This window comes from Aquarana catesbeiana, linkage group LG01 (assembly GCF_042186555.1).
Source record: "Aquarana catesbeiana isolate 2022-GZ linkage group LG01, ASM4218655v1, whole genome shotgun sequence".
Lineage (NCBI taxonomy): Eukaryota > Metazoa > Chordata > Amphibia > Anura > Ranidae > Aquarana > Aquarana catesbeiana.
Window position 1 is genome coordinate 398,538,813 of NC_133324.1, and position 17,449 is coordinate 398,556,261.

General features: G+C 39.8%; 1 protein-coding gene across 2 annotated transcripts in view; it reads right to left on the reverse strand.

Moving 5' to 3' along the window:
- Window positions 1-1,007: 1,007 nt before the first annotated feature.
- LOC141147593 (zinc-regulated GTPase metalloprotein activator 1A-like) overlaps window positions 1,008-17,449 on the reverse strand; it is a 98,672-nt gene continuing 82,230 nt past the window's right edge. For both annotated transcript variants that reach the window (XM_073634824.1, XM_073634833.1), the window contains exons 13-16: window positions 12,275-12,343; window positions 12,125-12,190; window positions 10,738-10,861; window positions 1,008-1,247 (exon numbers count right to left, since the gene is read on the reverse strand). In XM_073634824.1, coding sequence (XP_073490925.1) covers window positions 1,189-1,247; window positions 10,738-10,861; window positions 12,125-12,190; window positions 12,275-12,343 — 318 coding nt within the window. In that variant the 3' untranslated portion in view covers window positions 1,008-1,188. The remainder of the gene's footprint in view (window positions 1,248-10,737; window positions 10,862-12,124; window positions 12,191-12,274; window positions 12,344-17,449) is intronic.

Here is a 17,449-nt window from a genome sequence, read left to right on the forward strand (position 1 = left end):
GAAAAAACAAAAATCAAATATCTATCTGCAAACACCAAATAGGCATATTGCCATTTGTGAGATGCATTGGGGATATACTCAAAACCCAACTTTGGCAACTGATACATATTCAGAAAACTACTAAATGCAATATTTAGCATACTATACATCCTTCTGTTGTAGAACTACAAGTTCCATCATGCCTCTGCAAGTCATGCTAGTAAGCTGTCAGAGCCTTGCGATACCTCCTGGGACTTGTAGTTCCACAACAGCTGGAGGGCTGAAGTTTGCCTACCCCTGCTATACATGTGCCATCATATAAAGGTTGTTTTGAAACATAAAACGGAACAGTCTTTGAATAGACAGTGAAAACAAATTGTGTGACTAGAAGTGGGATTCCAAGTGACATCAATGTCGAGGTGAAGAGACAGACAATAGAACCACCACCGGTTAGTAAGGAGGCTTACCGGAGTAAGAAGACTCAAATGGCCATATGCTCAGTGAGTCAACAAGGCTTATGGTGCAACCACCAAAATATGGGACCTCCACATCTGGGCTCAAGATCAAGTTGTAAGACAATCCAATTTGTCAAGAGATGTCACCGAGAAGCAGTCAACTTGTCAGACCAAATCCTCTCAAGTGTTCAAAATAGCATGACCTTTTGTTATTCCTGAAGAAATCCACGTGTGTTTGTCTGTGCCTCATTATCATTAGTCTTTGCTGTCATTGCACAGTATACATTAGTTTCTATAACAAAAATTGTACTTTTCACCTATTTTTTGATTTACACTTGTCGTAGTGTTGTGCTGGCTGCTATTAGATATATGTCAGCGCGATATACACCAATGTTTCTACCCCTGCTATACATACTAGATTATACTGCATACATTATACATATCATCCTAACAAGATTACCCACTTTAAAACAAAAGTAACAGTGAATTATCCACTTTCCGTGCACCCTTGTGAGACCTGATTTTTAGTTATTTTTTATAAGCACTTATATCACAGACCAGTAAAGACTTGGGTCACTTAAAACAAAATGTTTTTTATTTCTTTATTTTCCATAAATTCTTAAGTAAAATGGATCAATACATATAAATACAGTACTGCTTTGAAGCACCAGTGAATGGCTACCAGTAATGTCTTTGGAAAATGAGTCTCAGCCATCTTTCTAAGGATGTGTGACATATTCACAAACCATGGTCATCAATGTTCCAGAGCAGATAGGAATTTCTGTTTGAGTATGTCCTTATCCAGATGTCTCCCTGGAATTGAAAAATAAGATATTTTATTTTTGCTTGTAAGTAAAACTATAATAAAAAAGGTAGAAAAGTTGTTTCATATCAACAGAAAAAAAAAGAAAAAGCGTTAAAGTGCAAAAAAGTATTTCCTGAAAAACATATAAGCAACGTTAAGCAATATTATTGGAAAGTTTGTTATGTCTTTGTGTCTTGCTCTTTTAATTGTTGTGATCTTGTGTTGTCTTTGTTGTGCGTGGCATGTGTTGCAATAATTTCCATTTGGGATTAATAAAGTATTCTGAATCTGAACCATCATTGAGCGTCCAAGACCCTACGTTGGCCTCTTGATTTGACGCCCACACCTTTCGGCCCACACACCTTTATAGGGTTAGTACACAGATCAACTCCTGTCCATCTATCAGCCCTATAGAAGCCTGGGACCAATCCTGTTTAATTTGTTCATTGATGACCTGGAGGATGGGGTAAACAGTTCAATCTCTGTATTTGCGGATGATACTAAGCCAAGCAGGGCAATAACTTCTTGCAAGAAGATCTGAACAAATTAATGGGGTGGGCAACTACATGCCAAATGAGGTTCAATGTAGAAAAATGTAAATTAATTCATTTGGGTGGCAAAAATATCAATGCAGTCTATACACTGGGGGGAGAACCTCTGGGGGAATCTAGGGTGGAAAGGGACCTGGGGGTGCTAGTAGATGACAGGCTCAGCAATGGCATGCAATGCCAAGCTGCTGCTAACTCCAGAGATAAAACGATAATTCTCCCGCTCTACAAGACTCTGGTCCAGCCGCACCTAGAGTATGCTGTCCAGTTCTGGGCACCAGTCCTCAGGAAGGATGTGCTGGAAATGGAGTGAGTACAAAGAAGGGCAAAAAAGCTAATAAAGGGTCTGGAGGATATTAGTTATGAAGAAAGGTTGTGAGCACTGAACTTATTCTCTCTGGAGAAGAGACGCTTGAGAGGGGATATGATTTCAATATACAAATACCATACTGGTGACCCCACAATAGGGATAAAACTTTTTTGCAGAAGGGAGTTTAACAAGACTCGTGGCCACTCATTAAAATTAGAAGAAAAAAAGGTTTAACCTTAAACTACGTAGAGGGTTCTTTACTGTAAGAGCGGCAAGGATGTGGAATTCCCTTCCACAGGCAGTGGTCTCAGCGGGGGGGCATTGATAGTTTCAAGAAACTATTAGATAAGCACCTGAATGACCGCACCATACAGGGATAAACAATGTAATACTGACATATAATCACACACATAGGTTGGACTTGATGGACTTGTGTCTTTTTTCAACCTCACTATATAACTATGAGACCGAACTTTGCAGACGCAGATCTCCGAACAAGAAACCAGCGAAGGGAAGCGAACAATGCTGCAGGGCTCAGAGCAAGATCTAGGCAAATATAGCGATTTTGTGATAGGGCATTTGGGATGTTAAAAAAAAAAAAAAAAATGAAAGTTTATATACCCTTTAAAAGTTAAACCTAAAGCTAGGTTAACACTGCTGCTATCAGATTTTGATTCAACTTTCAGTGAGATTATGTGATGCAATTTGGATGCTTCTTTGAAGTGGTTTGCATATTTTATGGGGCCAAATTAATGCTGGAATCGCACCAAAGTACTACAGGAACCTTTTCCAAAATCGTAGCGTGCGGAATTGCATTGATATGAACGGCCACTATTGAAGACAATGCAATTTCCATTGTCATTCAATTCTGTGCTACTCAGGTCGCTTCTGAAGTCACACCAGTGTGAACAAAGACTAAATGATAATTCCTTCTACCTTACAGTTTCCTAATCTTGATTATAAAGGACCACTGACCAGCCATGTTTTTCAGATTTCCTAGTGGAAGCACTGGTATCTTATAGCTGAACTTCCAGCACACCAAAATAGAACTGCAAATTATCTTTTATGTCATATCTGCAGTAGCTGCATAGATCTCTTACCGCAGCATCCCCTCTGCAAAACACTTTCCATTGTAGGCACTGGGTACCCCAACCCCCTTTATCTTTCGTTGACACCCAGTGGGGTTTATTTACTAAAACTGCATAAAAGGGACGCCCCTTTGGACTTTTTGGGGCAGGGAAAAAAGTAGGAAAAGTAATTATCAGTAAAAGGCAAACATATGCCAGCTTTATTGATTTACAAAAATGAAAAATATATCTAAAAGATTCATATTATCCCACAATGTATTTTGCTTTGATGGTTCCCACTACCTCCAGGTACAGGGCATTGCGATAAGGACATGTTGTGCCCCATTGTACGCCAATCTGTACCTGGGGGAGTGGAAACATTCACTGCTTACCAACGATTCCTTGTCTGCCTATATGTGCCATGTTTTAACTTGGCGTCGATATATAGACGATGTATTTCTCATATGGGACGGCACAGTTGAGCTTTTACACAAATTTCTAGCCGCAATCAATCTCAATTAATTCAATCTCAGCTTTACTATGTTGTATAGTACAACAGAGATTACTTTTCTGGATGTGCTGGGCAAAAAACAACTCCATGGCAGTCTTTCGAGCCAGCTATACCGTAAACCCACAGCAGAAAATTTGCTTCTACACGCGACTAACTCGCATCCTAAACCCCCGCTGTCTTCCATACCCTATACACAATACCTTAGAACACGCAGAAATTGCTCTGATGATTCTACGTTTAAAGACGAAGCTGACAAATTAAGGTTAACACTACTTGAAAGGGGTTATTCTCATTCTTGCCTTAAGAAAGCATACAAAAGGACATTAAATTTGTCACGTCAGGCCCTATTGGATACACATAAAAAATCCCCTGCTGACGATACAATTAGAATCATTACCACATATACAACACAGCATAAACAATTAAAACGAATGCTTAATAGGTATTGGCATTTGCTCACGATGGATCCTCTATTATCTCCATTTGTCACAGATACACCTGCTGTAACTTATAGGAGAGCGCCATCTGTTGGCGATCGGGTAGTCAAAAGCGAATACAAATCATACAGAGGGGACACATGCAAAACCCTAGGCACTTTCTCCTGCGGCGGGTGCTCTTATTGTCAATACATGGACAGACGTAGGGACATTCATTTACCAAATGGACGGCTATTCCGCCCTAAACACTTAATTGCAAAACTCCCGGCGTGGTATACTTACTCACATGTGAATGTGGGTGTTACTACGTCGGGAAAACTATCAACGCCTTTTGGAAAAGAATTTATCAACATATTCTAACTGTTTCAAAACATGACCCCGATGTGACCATTGGCCGACATATGGCCTCTGCACATCCAACTTCAATCCCCAGGATTTATTTCCTTGGACTTGATCGCATTCATTTTCATTCTAGAGGTGGTGACTTTAACAAGAGCCTCTTTCAATGTGAACTCAGGTGGATTCACAATTTACGAGCCACCTCGCCACCTGGATTGAACAAGGCCTTCAACTTCAGCTTCTCCTCTGGGGTCTGTGAGCTTACTTTGTGAACTCTCTGGTCCTTCCCCTCCCCCTTTCTGTAACCCCTTTGTTTATAAGATCTAATTTTTTCTATTTATTGTATTCTTTACATTTTCCTATTATGTGCAACAATGTACTGTCTTATGAACTGCTGTACTAATATTGAATTCTATCTATGTGCCCTGTCTTGGCAATTCTGAATTATCAATTGTGGTCACCTTTTTATATGTTCAAACATTTGCCAAGCATGATTATATGTCAATTTAACTATGTGCCCAATTTAATTTTATTTTATTTCCTCCTTTTTCTTTCGTTTTTTGTAAACCTGCTGGCTGCCTTCTTCTATCTGTCCACTAGATGGCTTGTGGTTTTATGTTCCTGTGCCTTATTGCTGTCGCTCCCGTGCCAACACCCGGCGGGTGGGCTCCACTTGTGCAGTGAGGGCCAGTGACGGACCTATCTCCGTCCTTACCCTCTGTTTGCTGCACGGGGACTAGCGTCTCTACGCTCCCACCGTCGTCTCTATGACGATCGGTGGATGCTCACCCGCCGGAGGTGCGTCGACGCGTGACGCCATCACGCCACCTGTGGGCGTGGCTGCGTCGCGCGCCCCTGCGCCTGAGGTACGCCCTTGAAACTTGTGCCATCACGCTGTGGTTCTAACACAGCTGTGCTGGCAAGTCTTTGTATCTGTACCTTATTAGCTTTTGTCAGTGGGCGTGGACCCCCCCTTGTACATCCTGATACCCGAGATACGTTCCCATATTAGCCTAGTTTTTGCTGTGTTTACACACAGCTGTACTGACATGATTGCCCTCGTCCATTGGCTGATTCTACTACACACAGGTATTTTAGTGCTCACATCCTGATGGCATGTGTTAATTCACTAGCCAATATCGGGTTGTCTGCAGCAGATGTCCATGCTCAACTTGAGGTAAGAACTATGCCCTGTGTAGGTTATACACAGGTATAGCTGCTCACCTTATTCGCTTGTTACAGCATCTTTGCTTCTTTTTTATTGCATATCCTGTGAGATCTCCCCTATACTTTCTTACTTCTAATATATCCCCCTTTTTTGGTGCAATCTCTCCCTACAGTGGCGACTATCTGTTCGCTTCAGGGGGGATCGGGCTTCCCTTGTGAACGCGCTTTGGCGAATTTGCATACTGACACATGGACATCCCTTGCCATTTGTGGACCCCTGCAGCCAGCACGTGACCCCTTATTTGTATGTTTTTTATCCCCTACATGAGTCGGACTATGTAAGTACTATACACTTGGTTACTTCATATAGTGGCATAATAAGCCATCCTTTGAGGTTTTCTCTGCTATGTCACTGCTGTAATATGATTACATATTTACGCATCTATGTTTCAGAGACAAGAAATATCTCTACCCATCTGTGTAAACTCCCCTGAAGAAGGAATATATATGTCCGATTATGTTTTTTTCAGAAACATGTCGGGATGTACACATTAGCCACCTACCCCTACCATACCCACCTGGATTGGGTTGGTCTCCTGGGTTTGATGGCTTTGGGTGATAGTTTATATCTATGCTTTGTATGTCTTATAGCAACTCATTTCTACATTATTCATTTTGTTTATTGTATTTTTGTCTTTTAGATATATTTTTCATTTTTGTAAATCAATAAAGCTGGCATATATGTTTGCCTTTTACTCATAATTACTTTTCCTACTTTTTTCCCTGCCCCAAAAAGTCCAAAGGGGCATCCCTTTTATGCACTCTGTAGCATATAATTTATTAAATATTCTTTAGGATGATGGCAGGCCTGCACACCACCTAATTCTCATATAATTCAATTTTTTCATTTACTAAAACTGAAGAGTGCAAACTCTAGTGCAGATTTGCTTGGTAGCCAATCAGTCTCTAACTTTAGCTTGTTCAATTAAGCTTTGACAAAAGAACTGGAAGCTGATTGGTTTCTATGCAGAGCTGCACCAGATTTTGCACTCTCCAGTTTAAGTAAATCAACCCCGTTGTTTTCCTTTCCCCATGTCAGCTGCCAGGCTGTCAAAGACACACTCACAGGCTTCTTGGCTAAAAGCATATGTCATCAAATCTTTTTTTTTATTTTGCTCTTTAACCACTTAAGGACCGGAAGGAATTACCCCCTTAATGACCAGGCCATTTTTTGCGATACGGCACTGCGTCACTTTAACTGACAATTGTGCGATCGTGTGACATTGTACCCAAACAAAATTGATGTCCTTTTTTTCCCCACAAATAGAGCTTTCTTTTGGGGGTATTTGATCACCTCTGCGGTTTTTATTTTTTGCGCTATAAACAAAATAAGAGCATCAATTTAAGAAAAAAACAATATTTTTTACCTTTTGCTATAATAAATATCCCAATTTAAATAAAGGAAAAACAATTTCTTCATCAGTTTAGGCCAATATGCATTCTTCTACATATTTTTGGTAAAAAAAAAAAAAAAACACAATAAGTGTATACTGATTGTATTGCGCAAAAGTTATAGCGTCTACAAAATAGGGGATAGATTGGACACTTTTTTGGGACCATTGACATTTATACAGCGATCAGAGCTAAAAATAGCCACTGATTACTGTACAAATGGCACTGGTAGGGAAGGGGTTAACACTAGGGGGCGATCAAGGGGTTAAGTATGTTCCCTTGGAGAGTTTATATAACTGTATGGGGGCTGGGCTGACTGGAGGAGGAGAGAGAGATCGCTGATCCTTATCACTAGGATCAGCAGATCTCTCTCTCTCTTTCTCTAACGCCCCTGTCAGAACGAGGATCTAGTCTGTTTACAATCGTGGGTGGCCGGAGGACACCGCGGCCGCGGGCCACGTGCATTGGGTCCGCCGCCGTACAGCGCGCTCCTGCTGCGGCTCCTTAGGGGAGCCACCTTACAGTGATTTGCGGCAACGCGCCGACCTGCCGTAGAAAGATGGCTGGTCGGCAAATGGTTAATGTATATTCTCAGGCTATGTGGGTAGGATGGAATTGCAGCGATCAGAATAATTAATTAAATTGATAGCTACATTTTTTTAAATTGTATTTTTCTTTAATGTGTTTTTTACTTTTTTACTGTCTGTTTTATTTCATGTAAATACAACTGGTCTTATTTAGAGTGGATGTAAACCCGATTCATGAAATTTGAGCTGGGCACATATATCTGCAGTGCTTTGTTATCTCTCTTCAAAAGCGTAGCTGTCTCCTGCTCCGTAGCTCTGTTATCAGCCTGATAACTTCTCACAGGTTCTCCAAGATGGGAGATAGAAGTGTGTGTCGGGGAGGTTGCTATAAATAGATAAGCAGTCAGTCTGCTGTCTAACAGCAGAGCTGTGAAAGCATTATCATTCGTCTACCAATGTGGAGGGGGGGGTGTGCCTTTCCTCCAATCAGCTGCTCCCAGTGTAATCCAAGCCTTCCCTAACAGTGCAGAATGAGGGAGTGAAAATTCTTACCCGATATAAGAATTCTAAAGAATATAGCAAGATGAAGACAGCAGATATACATGTAAAACTTATGTTTTGTTTCATCTCTGTGTACCATCTGAGGCTGTTCACTTCACTTCATATGTGAGGATTTACATCCACTTTAACCGCTTGCCGACCAGCCGCCGTCATTATACTGCGGCAGGTCAGCTCGTTCCCACGAATCGCCCTAGCTGTACGTCGGTCCCTTTAACAGCTATAGCAGGCACACGTGCATGTGCCTGCTGCATGGCGGGGGGAGCTGATGCATGTGGCTGCGATGTCCGCCGGCCACCCGTGATCGCTCCACAGAGAGCCAGAACAGGGATCTGTAAATGTAAACACAGGTCCCCGTTCTGACAGGGAAGTACAGAGTGATCGTCTGTACCTAGTGATTAGGAACAGCGACCTGTCTGTACTCCCAGTCAGTCCCCTCCCCCCACAGTTAGAAACACCTCCCAGGGAACACATTTAACCCCTTGATCGCCCCCTAGTGTTAACCCCTTCCCTGCCAGTGTAATTTATACAGTAATCAGTGCATTCTTATAGCACTGATTGCTGTATAAATGTCACTGGTCCCAAAAAAGTTTCAAAAGTGTCCGATCTGTCCACCGCAATGTCGCAGATCCGCTAAAAATCGCCTTTCACCGCCATTACTAATAAAAAAAATTAATACAGTGGAACCTCGGATTGCGAGTAACGCGGTTAATGAGCGTTTCGCAATACGAGCACTGTATTTTAAAAAATCGTAACTCGGTTTGCGAGTGTGTTTGGAAAAAGGAGTACGATTCAGGCCGAAGCGCGTGCAATACCGCGTTTGGCCTGACGTGGGGGGCGCCGGAGCCGAGCGGCGCCGTTCGGAAATACACAGAAAGGCCCAAGGACAACTCGGCTGACCTCGGCAAACGAGTCTTTCCGAGGTTTGTCAAGGTCAGCCGAGGTGTCCTTGGGCCTTTCCAGCCGTTTCCGAGGCTCTCTGGCACCCCCCCTCACCTCTGGCCGCATGCGGTATTGCATGCCATTGAAGTCAATGCGGAACAAACTACTTTCGTTTCCATTGACTTCAATGGGGAAACTCGCTTTGATATTTGGATTACGAGCATTCTCCTGGAACGGATTATGATCGTAATCCGAGGTTCCACTGTAATAAAAATACCATATATTTTTAAGTCACTATAACTTTTGTGCAAACCAATCAATATACGCTTATTGCGATTTTTTTTTACCAAAAATATGTAGAAGAATACATATTGGCCTAAACTGATGAAGACATTTTTTTAATAATTTACTTTTTTTTTTTTTATATTTATTATTGCAAAAAGTAAAAAAACATTATTTTTTTTTTTTTTTTCAAAATTGTTGGTCTTTTTTTGTTTATAGCGCAAAAAATAAAAACGAAGATGTGATCAAATACCACCAAAAGAAAGCTCTATTTGTGGGAAAAAAAAGGACGTAAATTTTGTTTGGGTACAACGTCACACGACCGCGCAATTGTAAGTTAAAGAGACATAGTGCCGTATCGCAAAAAATGGCCTGGTCATTAAGGGGTAAAATCTTCCGGGGCTGAAATGGTTAAATGTCTGTAATAAAAAAGTCAGTATAATTCTAAGGCCGACAACAGTTCATAAATAAGGCCCTGTGTGAAGAAAAATGCTCTGTGAGAGATAGTTTTATTAACCAAAAAAAAGTTCAGGTTATGTTAACTATATAAGGAAATGTAAGTATTCATTCTAGTTCACTTTTAAGGAATATTTGTCCAATTCCTACTGTGCATGTTCAACATAGTGTCTTACACCATGTTTGCTTTATGAAATTGCTAGACTGTAAGATATATATATAATAACAATTCCCCCATATTCACTAGCAGCATATACCTGCACTAAGCGCAGTCCACACTGTTGTGACTTTGTGTCGCAAGTCGAAATAAGTTGTGACACAAAGTCACATGACAAGTCAAAACACATTCATTTTAAATGAGTGCCGTCTTAACCAATGCAACTCGAGTCACAGCGAAAAAGCAAAAAAAAAAGTTCCTGCACTATTTTTCTGCGACTTTGGTGTGATTTGACTGCCTAGACTTTAATGTTAAAAAATAAAAGTTACAACCAAATAGCAAGGAAGTCACAAGCAAGTTGAACGACTTTGGGGTTGTAGCGGTATGAAGTGAGCCTAAGGTGTCTGAAGTAACAGCTGGAATCCCACTGTGTGTCATAGGCAACCAGGTCCATGGTTGCCCGAACGTCCAAACATACACTTGTATCCAAACGCCACCTCCAAACTCACACATGGTACATAGAAGTCATGGTTCCCATATCTCTTGCTGGGAAACAGCTGAATCTAGTCAAACATTAGGCTCTGTATTTACCTTGTGTTAGTGCGATATGCACAGAGCCACTAGCACTAGTGGCAATGTTGGTATAATATTACAGTTTATAGCAAATTGGCAATATTGTGTTTTACAGTAAAAAACATGCACTCTACCCTATTATATGCTTCAACTGATCTACAATAATGACCTGTTCTATAAATACTGTCCAATATTTGTTTTACATTTAGAAGACAGAGAAAAGAGAGTTTACCTATAAACACCATGCGATTTAGTCTTTCCCCCTGCCAGTTTACTTGTGTCTCTTCTAGATCATAGAGTTCATGAACTCCCTGTATGATCACCTGATTTGATTTATCGTTCATTGACAGCAAGCCCTACTTAGACAGAGAAGACAGTTACTAATGTAGAAAAAAAAAAAAAAAAATCACAAAAAGGAATACAAGACAAAAGAAAAAAAAAAAGTATGCATAAAAATGTACATGTCAAGTTCTTTGGATTAGATAAAGTACAAAGGCTTTTTTTCTTTTTAGCAAGATTGCTAAAGCCCAAATTTAGTTTTTAAAAAAAATACCAACACAGCACAAGGGACATTACTTACTACTAATCTAATGTATTATTGGTGCTGCTGGCTCCCACATTTCTTGAAGTCTTCTGCCTCGCATTCCTACCCTGCCTCCACCCCTGCGGCATGGGTTAATAGAGTTGCGGGAGCTCTGACAGGCATTCTTTTACAGTGCAAGACTGTGTCCACTCTTTCCGCCCAGCTGCTCCATTCATAGAAACCATACTACAGCTTCTATGAATGAAATGTGAAATATGAATGGATGGGAGGACCTTTCAATCATGTTTGTCATTCATTCATAGATCATTTTTCATTCATAGAAGCTACAGTACAGCTTCTATAAATGGAGGAGCTTGGTGAAAAGGGTGAGCATAGTCAGGCACTCTTGATTACCTTTCACAGCTCCCTCAGCTCTTTTAACCCCCACTGTGCTGGAAGATTGCTGAGCTAGGGGGGCATCAGAAGAGGAAGATTTCAAGGAACGCAGGAGCCATCCATGGGACTAATAGTAAGTCAGGTCCCTTGTGCTATATTTTTTTTTTTTAACAAACTTTAGACTTTAAGAATACCTTCTAACTAAAAGTGAAAACAAGCTTATACAATTAATGCAACAGATACAACACCCCTACCAAGGTCTTTCATTTTTCAACCAAGCATAGCAGTAGTGTACCAGTCTACCTCATTTCAAACTTACCCAATTGCTAGTTATATGGCATTTTAGGAATGCTATCTTGTGGTACATTTGAAAGCTTGGCATATATTCCTGATCCAACCCATTTTCTCATTTTCTAAGGTGGGGTGGAGAATATGTCATCCCACAGCACCCTCCAATGACCACTGTGCTGTCCATCAGTCATTTTTTAGGTGCACTCCCTTGTTGATTCCAACCTGTTCCCAAGGTAGGCTCATCCTTTAGACTGAGATTTAGCATAGAGGGCAGCCAATGCACTCTGCCCCTACTTAAAGCTGACACAATCTTTCCCTGAACCCATTCTCAGTAGCCCCATAAGTGCAGAGGGGTAGCAGTTAAATACATCATTGTGCCTAACAGAGACCCAACACTACCACGACCCACCTTTAATCTTATAACCTCCATGGGAATTCCGTTAGTGTTTTTTATATTCTTTTCCCAGAGCAAATTCTGAAAAGTGAAAAAACATTATGAACAAATAATCTGCATATAAAAACACACAATCATTATAGTTGGAAGATGTGTTCTTCTTACCTGGATGAATACATTGAGATTCTCTTCAATTACATTTCCGACAACCTCAAATGTAACAGTGACAATGCTCTGCAAAAAAGATTAGTAGTTTACAGGTACAAATTACTACAATTCATAGTGCAACATAGTATTTGTTTAAAAATTGAACAATAGTTACTGTGTGGGGGCTACAAAGTAATGGGACCTTGTATTTTCATGAAAGATCTGCTTTAAATTTCTACTTATCAGTTTTTGAATACTATAATACCGTCAACTTTAAAACACAATGGAATATAAAAAGATAATGTCACTTTCAAACCAAAGTGGCTTCTTACCAGAACCCCCATGAAGAAGCAGCTGTTTCTCTGGTTCTTCTAGTGTGCATGTTAATGTAATGTAAGGAAGTAGACCTGTTGTTTTTAGTACAATGTGATGTTCACTTACAGAACTGCAAAAAGATCAATGAATTTTGGGAATGGTGCACTGAACTGCTGTGACAACAGTTCACACCTTCTCGTGGTCTCCTCGTTAGACCATATTACAGTAAGCCTTCTTCCCTTGAGAGAAAATATTGCCCTCATTACAGCTCATCTGAGGCAATAATGTGCTTTAATCTGTTTGGTGCTAAGGCAAACACTAACGTGTACTCACAAACCCATTCCTAGGTGACAAATGTAAGCCAATCTAAATAGGTTTCTGGTAAATAAACAAATATCTCTTCCTCAAGAAAACACAACTGCTGATTTTTTCATTGCACCCTTTTGGTTTATTAATTTTCTCAAAAATAAAGAAAAACAGGATAGATAGATAGATATGATGTGTGTGTGTGTGTGTGTGTATGTGTATATATATATATATATATATATATATATATATATATATATATATATATATATATATATATATATATATATATACACACACACATACATACATATACATACACTATATATATATATATATATATATATATACGCACATACACATATATATATATATACACACACACACACACACATATACATATATATATATATACACACACACATACATACATATACACATACACACACATACATATTTATATTTTTTGTAAATATTTTATTATACCTTTTCATGTGACAACACTGAAGATATGACACTTTGCTACAATGTAAAGTAGTGAGTGTACAGCTTGTATAACAGTGTAAATTTGCTATCCCCTCAAAATAACTCAACACACAGCCATTAATGTCTAAACTGCTGGCAACAAAAGTGAGTACACTCCTAAGTGAAAATGTCCAAATTAGGCCCAAAGTGTCAATATTTTGTGTGGCCACCATTATTTTCAAGCACTGCCTTAACCCTCCTGGGCATGGAGTTCACAAGAGCTTCACAAGTTGCCACTGGAGTCCTCTTCCACTCCTCCTCGACAACATCACAGAGCTGGTTGATGTTAGAGACCTTGCGCTCCTCCACCTTCCGTTTGAGGATGCCCCACAGATGCTCAATAGGGTTTAGGTCTGGAGACATTCTTGCCCAGTCCATCGCCTTTACCCTCAGCTTCTTTAGCAAGGCAGTGGTCGATATTATAAAATTTCATGCCATGGATAACCATTAGTACAAGATGTATATTCACACTTTTGGGTCATGGCAAAGTAGGGTTCCTGCTTCTACCCTCATTGCATTGCCTGGTACACCACTAGAGCAGAAACAAATTTACAAGAACTTCACACAGAGGTACCCCCACCTCCCACAATGTAAAGTTTGGTGCCTGAGCAACGTAATGTCCTCCCTATGCACTTTCTGTATGCATAGTTGGTATTGGTGGTTGATTTTTTTTCATTAAAGTAGGACTAATGGCAACATGTTTTTCATTTTGGAATGAGTGAAGAAGGATAATAACCTCTGTCCATTTTTTGTCATATATGTCACATTGGGGACATTTGCTCTGGCTTTGTTCCACAGCCACAAGAAGTGAGAGGAAATCCCTCCACAGTGAGAGAACCCCTGGTTGTCCCATCTATTCCAGCTCTAATGTGTGTGTTTTAATCCCTCTCCACTCTACCCAAAACTTTAATAATTTAAAAAATGCTTTTAGTTATATTTTTAATATTTTAGCAAAAATAGGGAACATGTTAAAATCATCAACTGTTCATAAAATTACTAGACAACACTACTTGAAGGGATACAACACAGCTCAGTGTGGATTGAAATGAATAAACATTGACCAGCCAGGCTCTTTAAAGACCTAAACACCCTGATCATTATCAGCAGCAAACTGCTACTAATCCATTTTGACCATGCACATTGTAAAATGGGACACATCTGCCCACAAGAAGCTAACAGTACAGACATAAAAAGTTAGCTATATCCAAATGACAAGTATTCATTGGCTTCAAATAAACAACGGTGGTAATTCATGTGATGCCATCATGAACATGCAGATGTTTGCCAAGTCTTATAGGGTCATAGTCAAGTGGAATTTAAGAATTCTGTTAGTTGTGTTTTTAAATCAATTTATTCAAATTAATTTTCCTTTTTAAAAGACATTCACATTTTTTCCTGATTAATTTATCAAAATATTTGGGCTTAAAAAAAAAACCACATGCATACATGGCTTTTTTCCAGAGTTTTAACGGACATTGACCATGCATGATTGGCAGTTTCTATAGATCACCCATGGAAACCAACTAATTTGAGAATGTGAATAGGGCTGAGAGAACAGATCCAGTAAAAAAAAAAAAAAATTAAAAAAGGCAAAAAGAAGGGTAATTAAAGTGAGAACGTTAAGACACATGCACCTAGATGATTCTCCAGCAAAGAACACATGGACCTAGAAGTTTCTCCCACAAAAGAATGTTTGTGGGATGTTAAATTTACTGATTTAGAACCATGCCCCTTGGTGTACGGTCTCCAGAAATATTGAGGGGAATTTATAAAAAATTGGAGCAGCCACAATCTGGAGCAGATGTGCACACTAAATGACACTAAACGATATCCTTATTTTCCAAAAATAATCCATACACATCTACTACTTAATGGCCTTCAAATCTACTTTTCATAAAACCTCTTCTATCTGCTTTTTTTTTTTTGCCTCGTTGTAAAGTCTTCTGTGGGCTCCAGAACTTCTCCATTTCCCCTCCACTTTTGTTCCCGTTCCTGATTGTTTGGAACGAGAAGTACACAAACAAATCCCACAGTCCATCCTGTGGGAAAACAAGAAAGGGTGGCTACGTTCCTGTATACTTTTGGACCATGGTAGCCACCCTCTAACAGGAAGTTAGATCACAGCAGCAAAAACAGAGGAATTTGGAGGTTTGGAGAAGGCTGAGAGCAACAGAAGGTACTATATTAAGTTTCGAATAAAAACTCGATTTTTTCTTTTTAAACCAGAGCTTAGTGTCACACTTAAACTTAACAAGCTGAAGATAAAAGCTGACTGGTTTCAAACAGGTATACAAAAATCCAGCCAAGCCAACTGATTGATCTTCAGACACGATGATCAATTCACAAAGCTAACACCCAAGATAAGCATACTTATAGTCATTAAGAATTAGGTCAAATTAAATTAGAAAATTACAACCACATGGCTGAAAACAGCCCCTGGAATTCATAAAGTGTCATGGTTACTCTGCACAAATTGGTCTTACAGCACTGCGACAACTGGTGGTATTTGCAACAGATATACGTGTCTGTAAGGTGTATATGAATCTGTCACAACTCTGACAGAATTGTCAGAAACCTTTCTCCAGAGAAGTGGTGATGTTTTACAGGCAGAGATGCTATGTGGAGAAGTTGGGAAAGTAATAGAAACTTATCAAATATGAGTTCCAGAGGAACTTAAAGAGGAAGTAAAGTCTTCCTTTTTAACTGTACCTACAGGTAAGCCTATAATAAGGCTTACCTGTAGGTACTGTAAATATCTTCTAAACTTGCACCGCTTAGGAAATATTTACTATATATACGCAGACATCATCGGCATATGCACTCTGAAGAAATGGCTGCCTGTGCCATTTTTTTCAGGGTCCTGTGCTGTGGCTGGGGGCTCCCGCGCGAAAGTGACATCATCCCGGCTTCAGCCAATCACAGCGCCAGAGCCCGCGAATCCGGAAAAAACTCCAGGGAAAATGTCAGCTGTCTCAGCGGTGTGCGGGCGCCAATTAGAGACATTTGTTCTAAGGTAAGTATTTCATAATGAGCTCGTATACGAGCTCATTACGTCTTTGTCTTACAGGTTTTTTTTATTTTTTATAGGGTTTACAACCTCATTAAAGTCAAATTTCATCTGAGAATTGTCTCCAAGGTGCAAAACCATATTTGGATATGCAACACAATCAACAATTTGATCTAACATGGAAAAGAGGTCTTATTTACCTCTACTTTTCTCATCACTGATAAGGCGGAATTTTTTTCTGAATCGGTCACAACAATAGTGCCATACAGTAAGAGTGTTGCAAAGAAATACTTGAATGTGTTGCATACGCACCACCAGTATTTGTCCCAAATTCCTATCCCAAGATCTGATATAACTGCATCCAAACTCTTGCTGCTGCTGAGTCTTTTTAAATGTGCAGACTCAAAATCACTGAGCACAGCGCTGCCCGCTGATGTGCCCACCAGTGTGGCAGGGGCACTGGCTGGGCAGAGTCTTTTATTCAGTGATGCCGAGCCTGCACTTTTGACAGGATAGATAGATAGATAGATAGATAGATAGATAGATAGATAGATAGATAGATAGATAGATAGATAGATAGATAGATAGATAGATAGATAGATAAGATAGATAGATTAGATAGATAGATAGATAAGATAGATTAGATAGATTGAATTTGTGGGCCTCGGCAATAACATGATTTTACTTTTCGGCAATGCATCTGCACAACAAAAGAGCATCAACAGGTAACTTTTCACTTTACATGTCAATGACTGAATATATCATCTTGTAAGAAGCGGTTCTTGAAGAGTCATGGTTATAATGTTCAGAGTAAATAGCGCAAGCCAAACAATCCAGAGGAACAACATACAATGTCATGGAATAGCAGGAACTCATTAAGAAAGTTCACACCATGGGCATTCACTGCTTGCTGGTGCATTGAGATGCTAACAGTGAAACTTGCAGGAAGCTCTTTATTGTGGATCACATTGTTTGAGAGCTGAATTTGTACTTGTACAGTGTTGTGAGGTGCTCAGTCTTTTCTAAATAAAAGGGCTCAT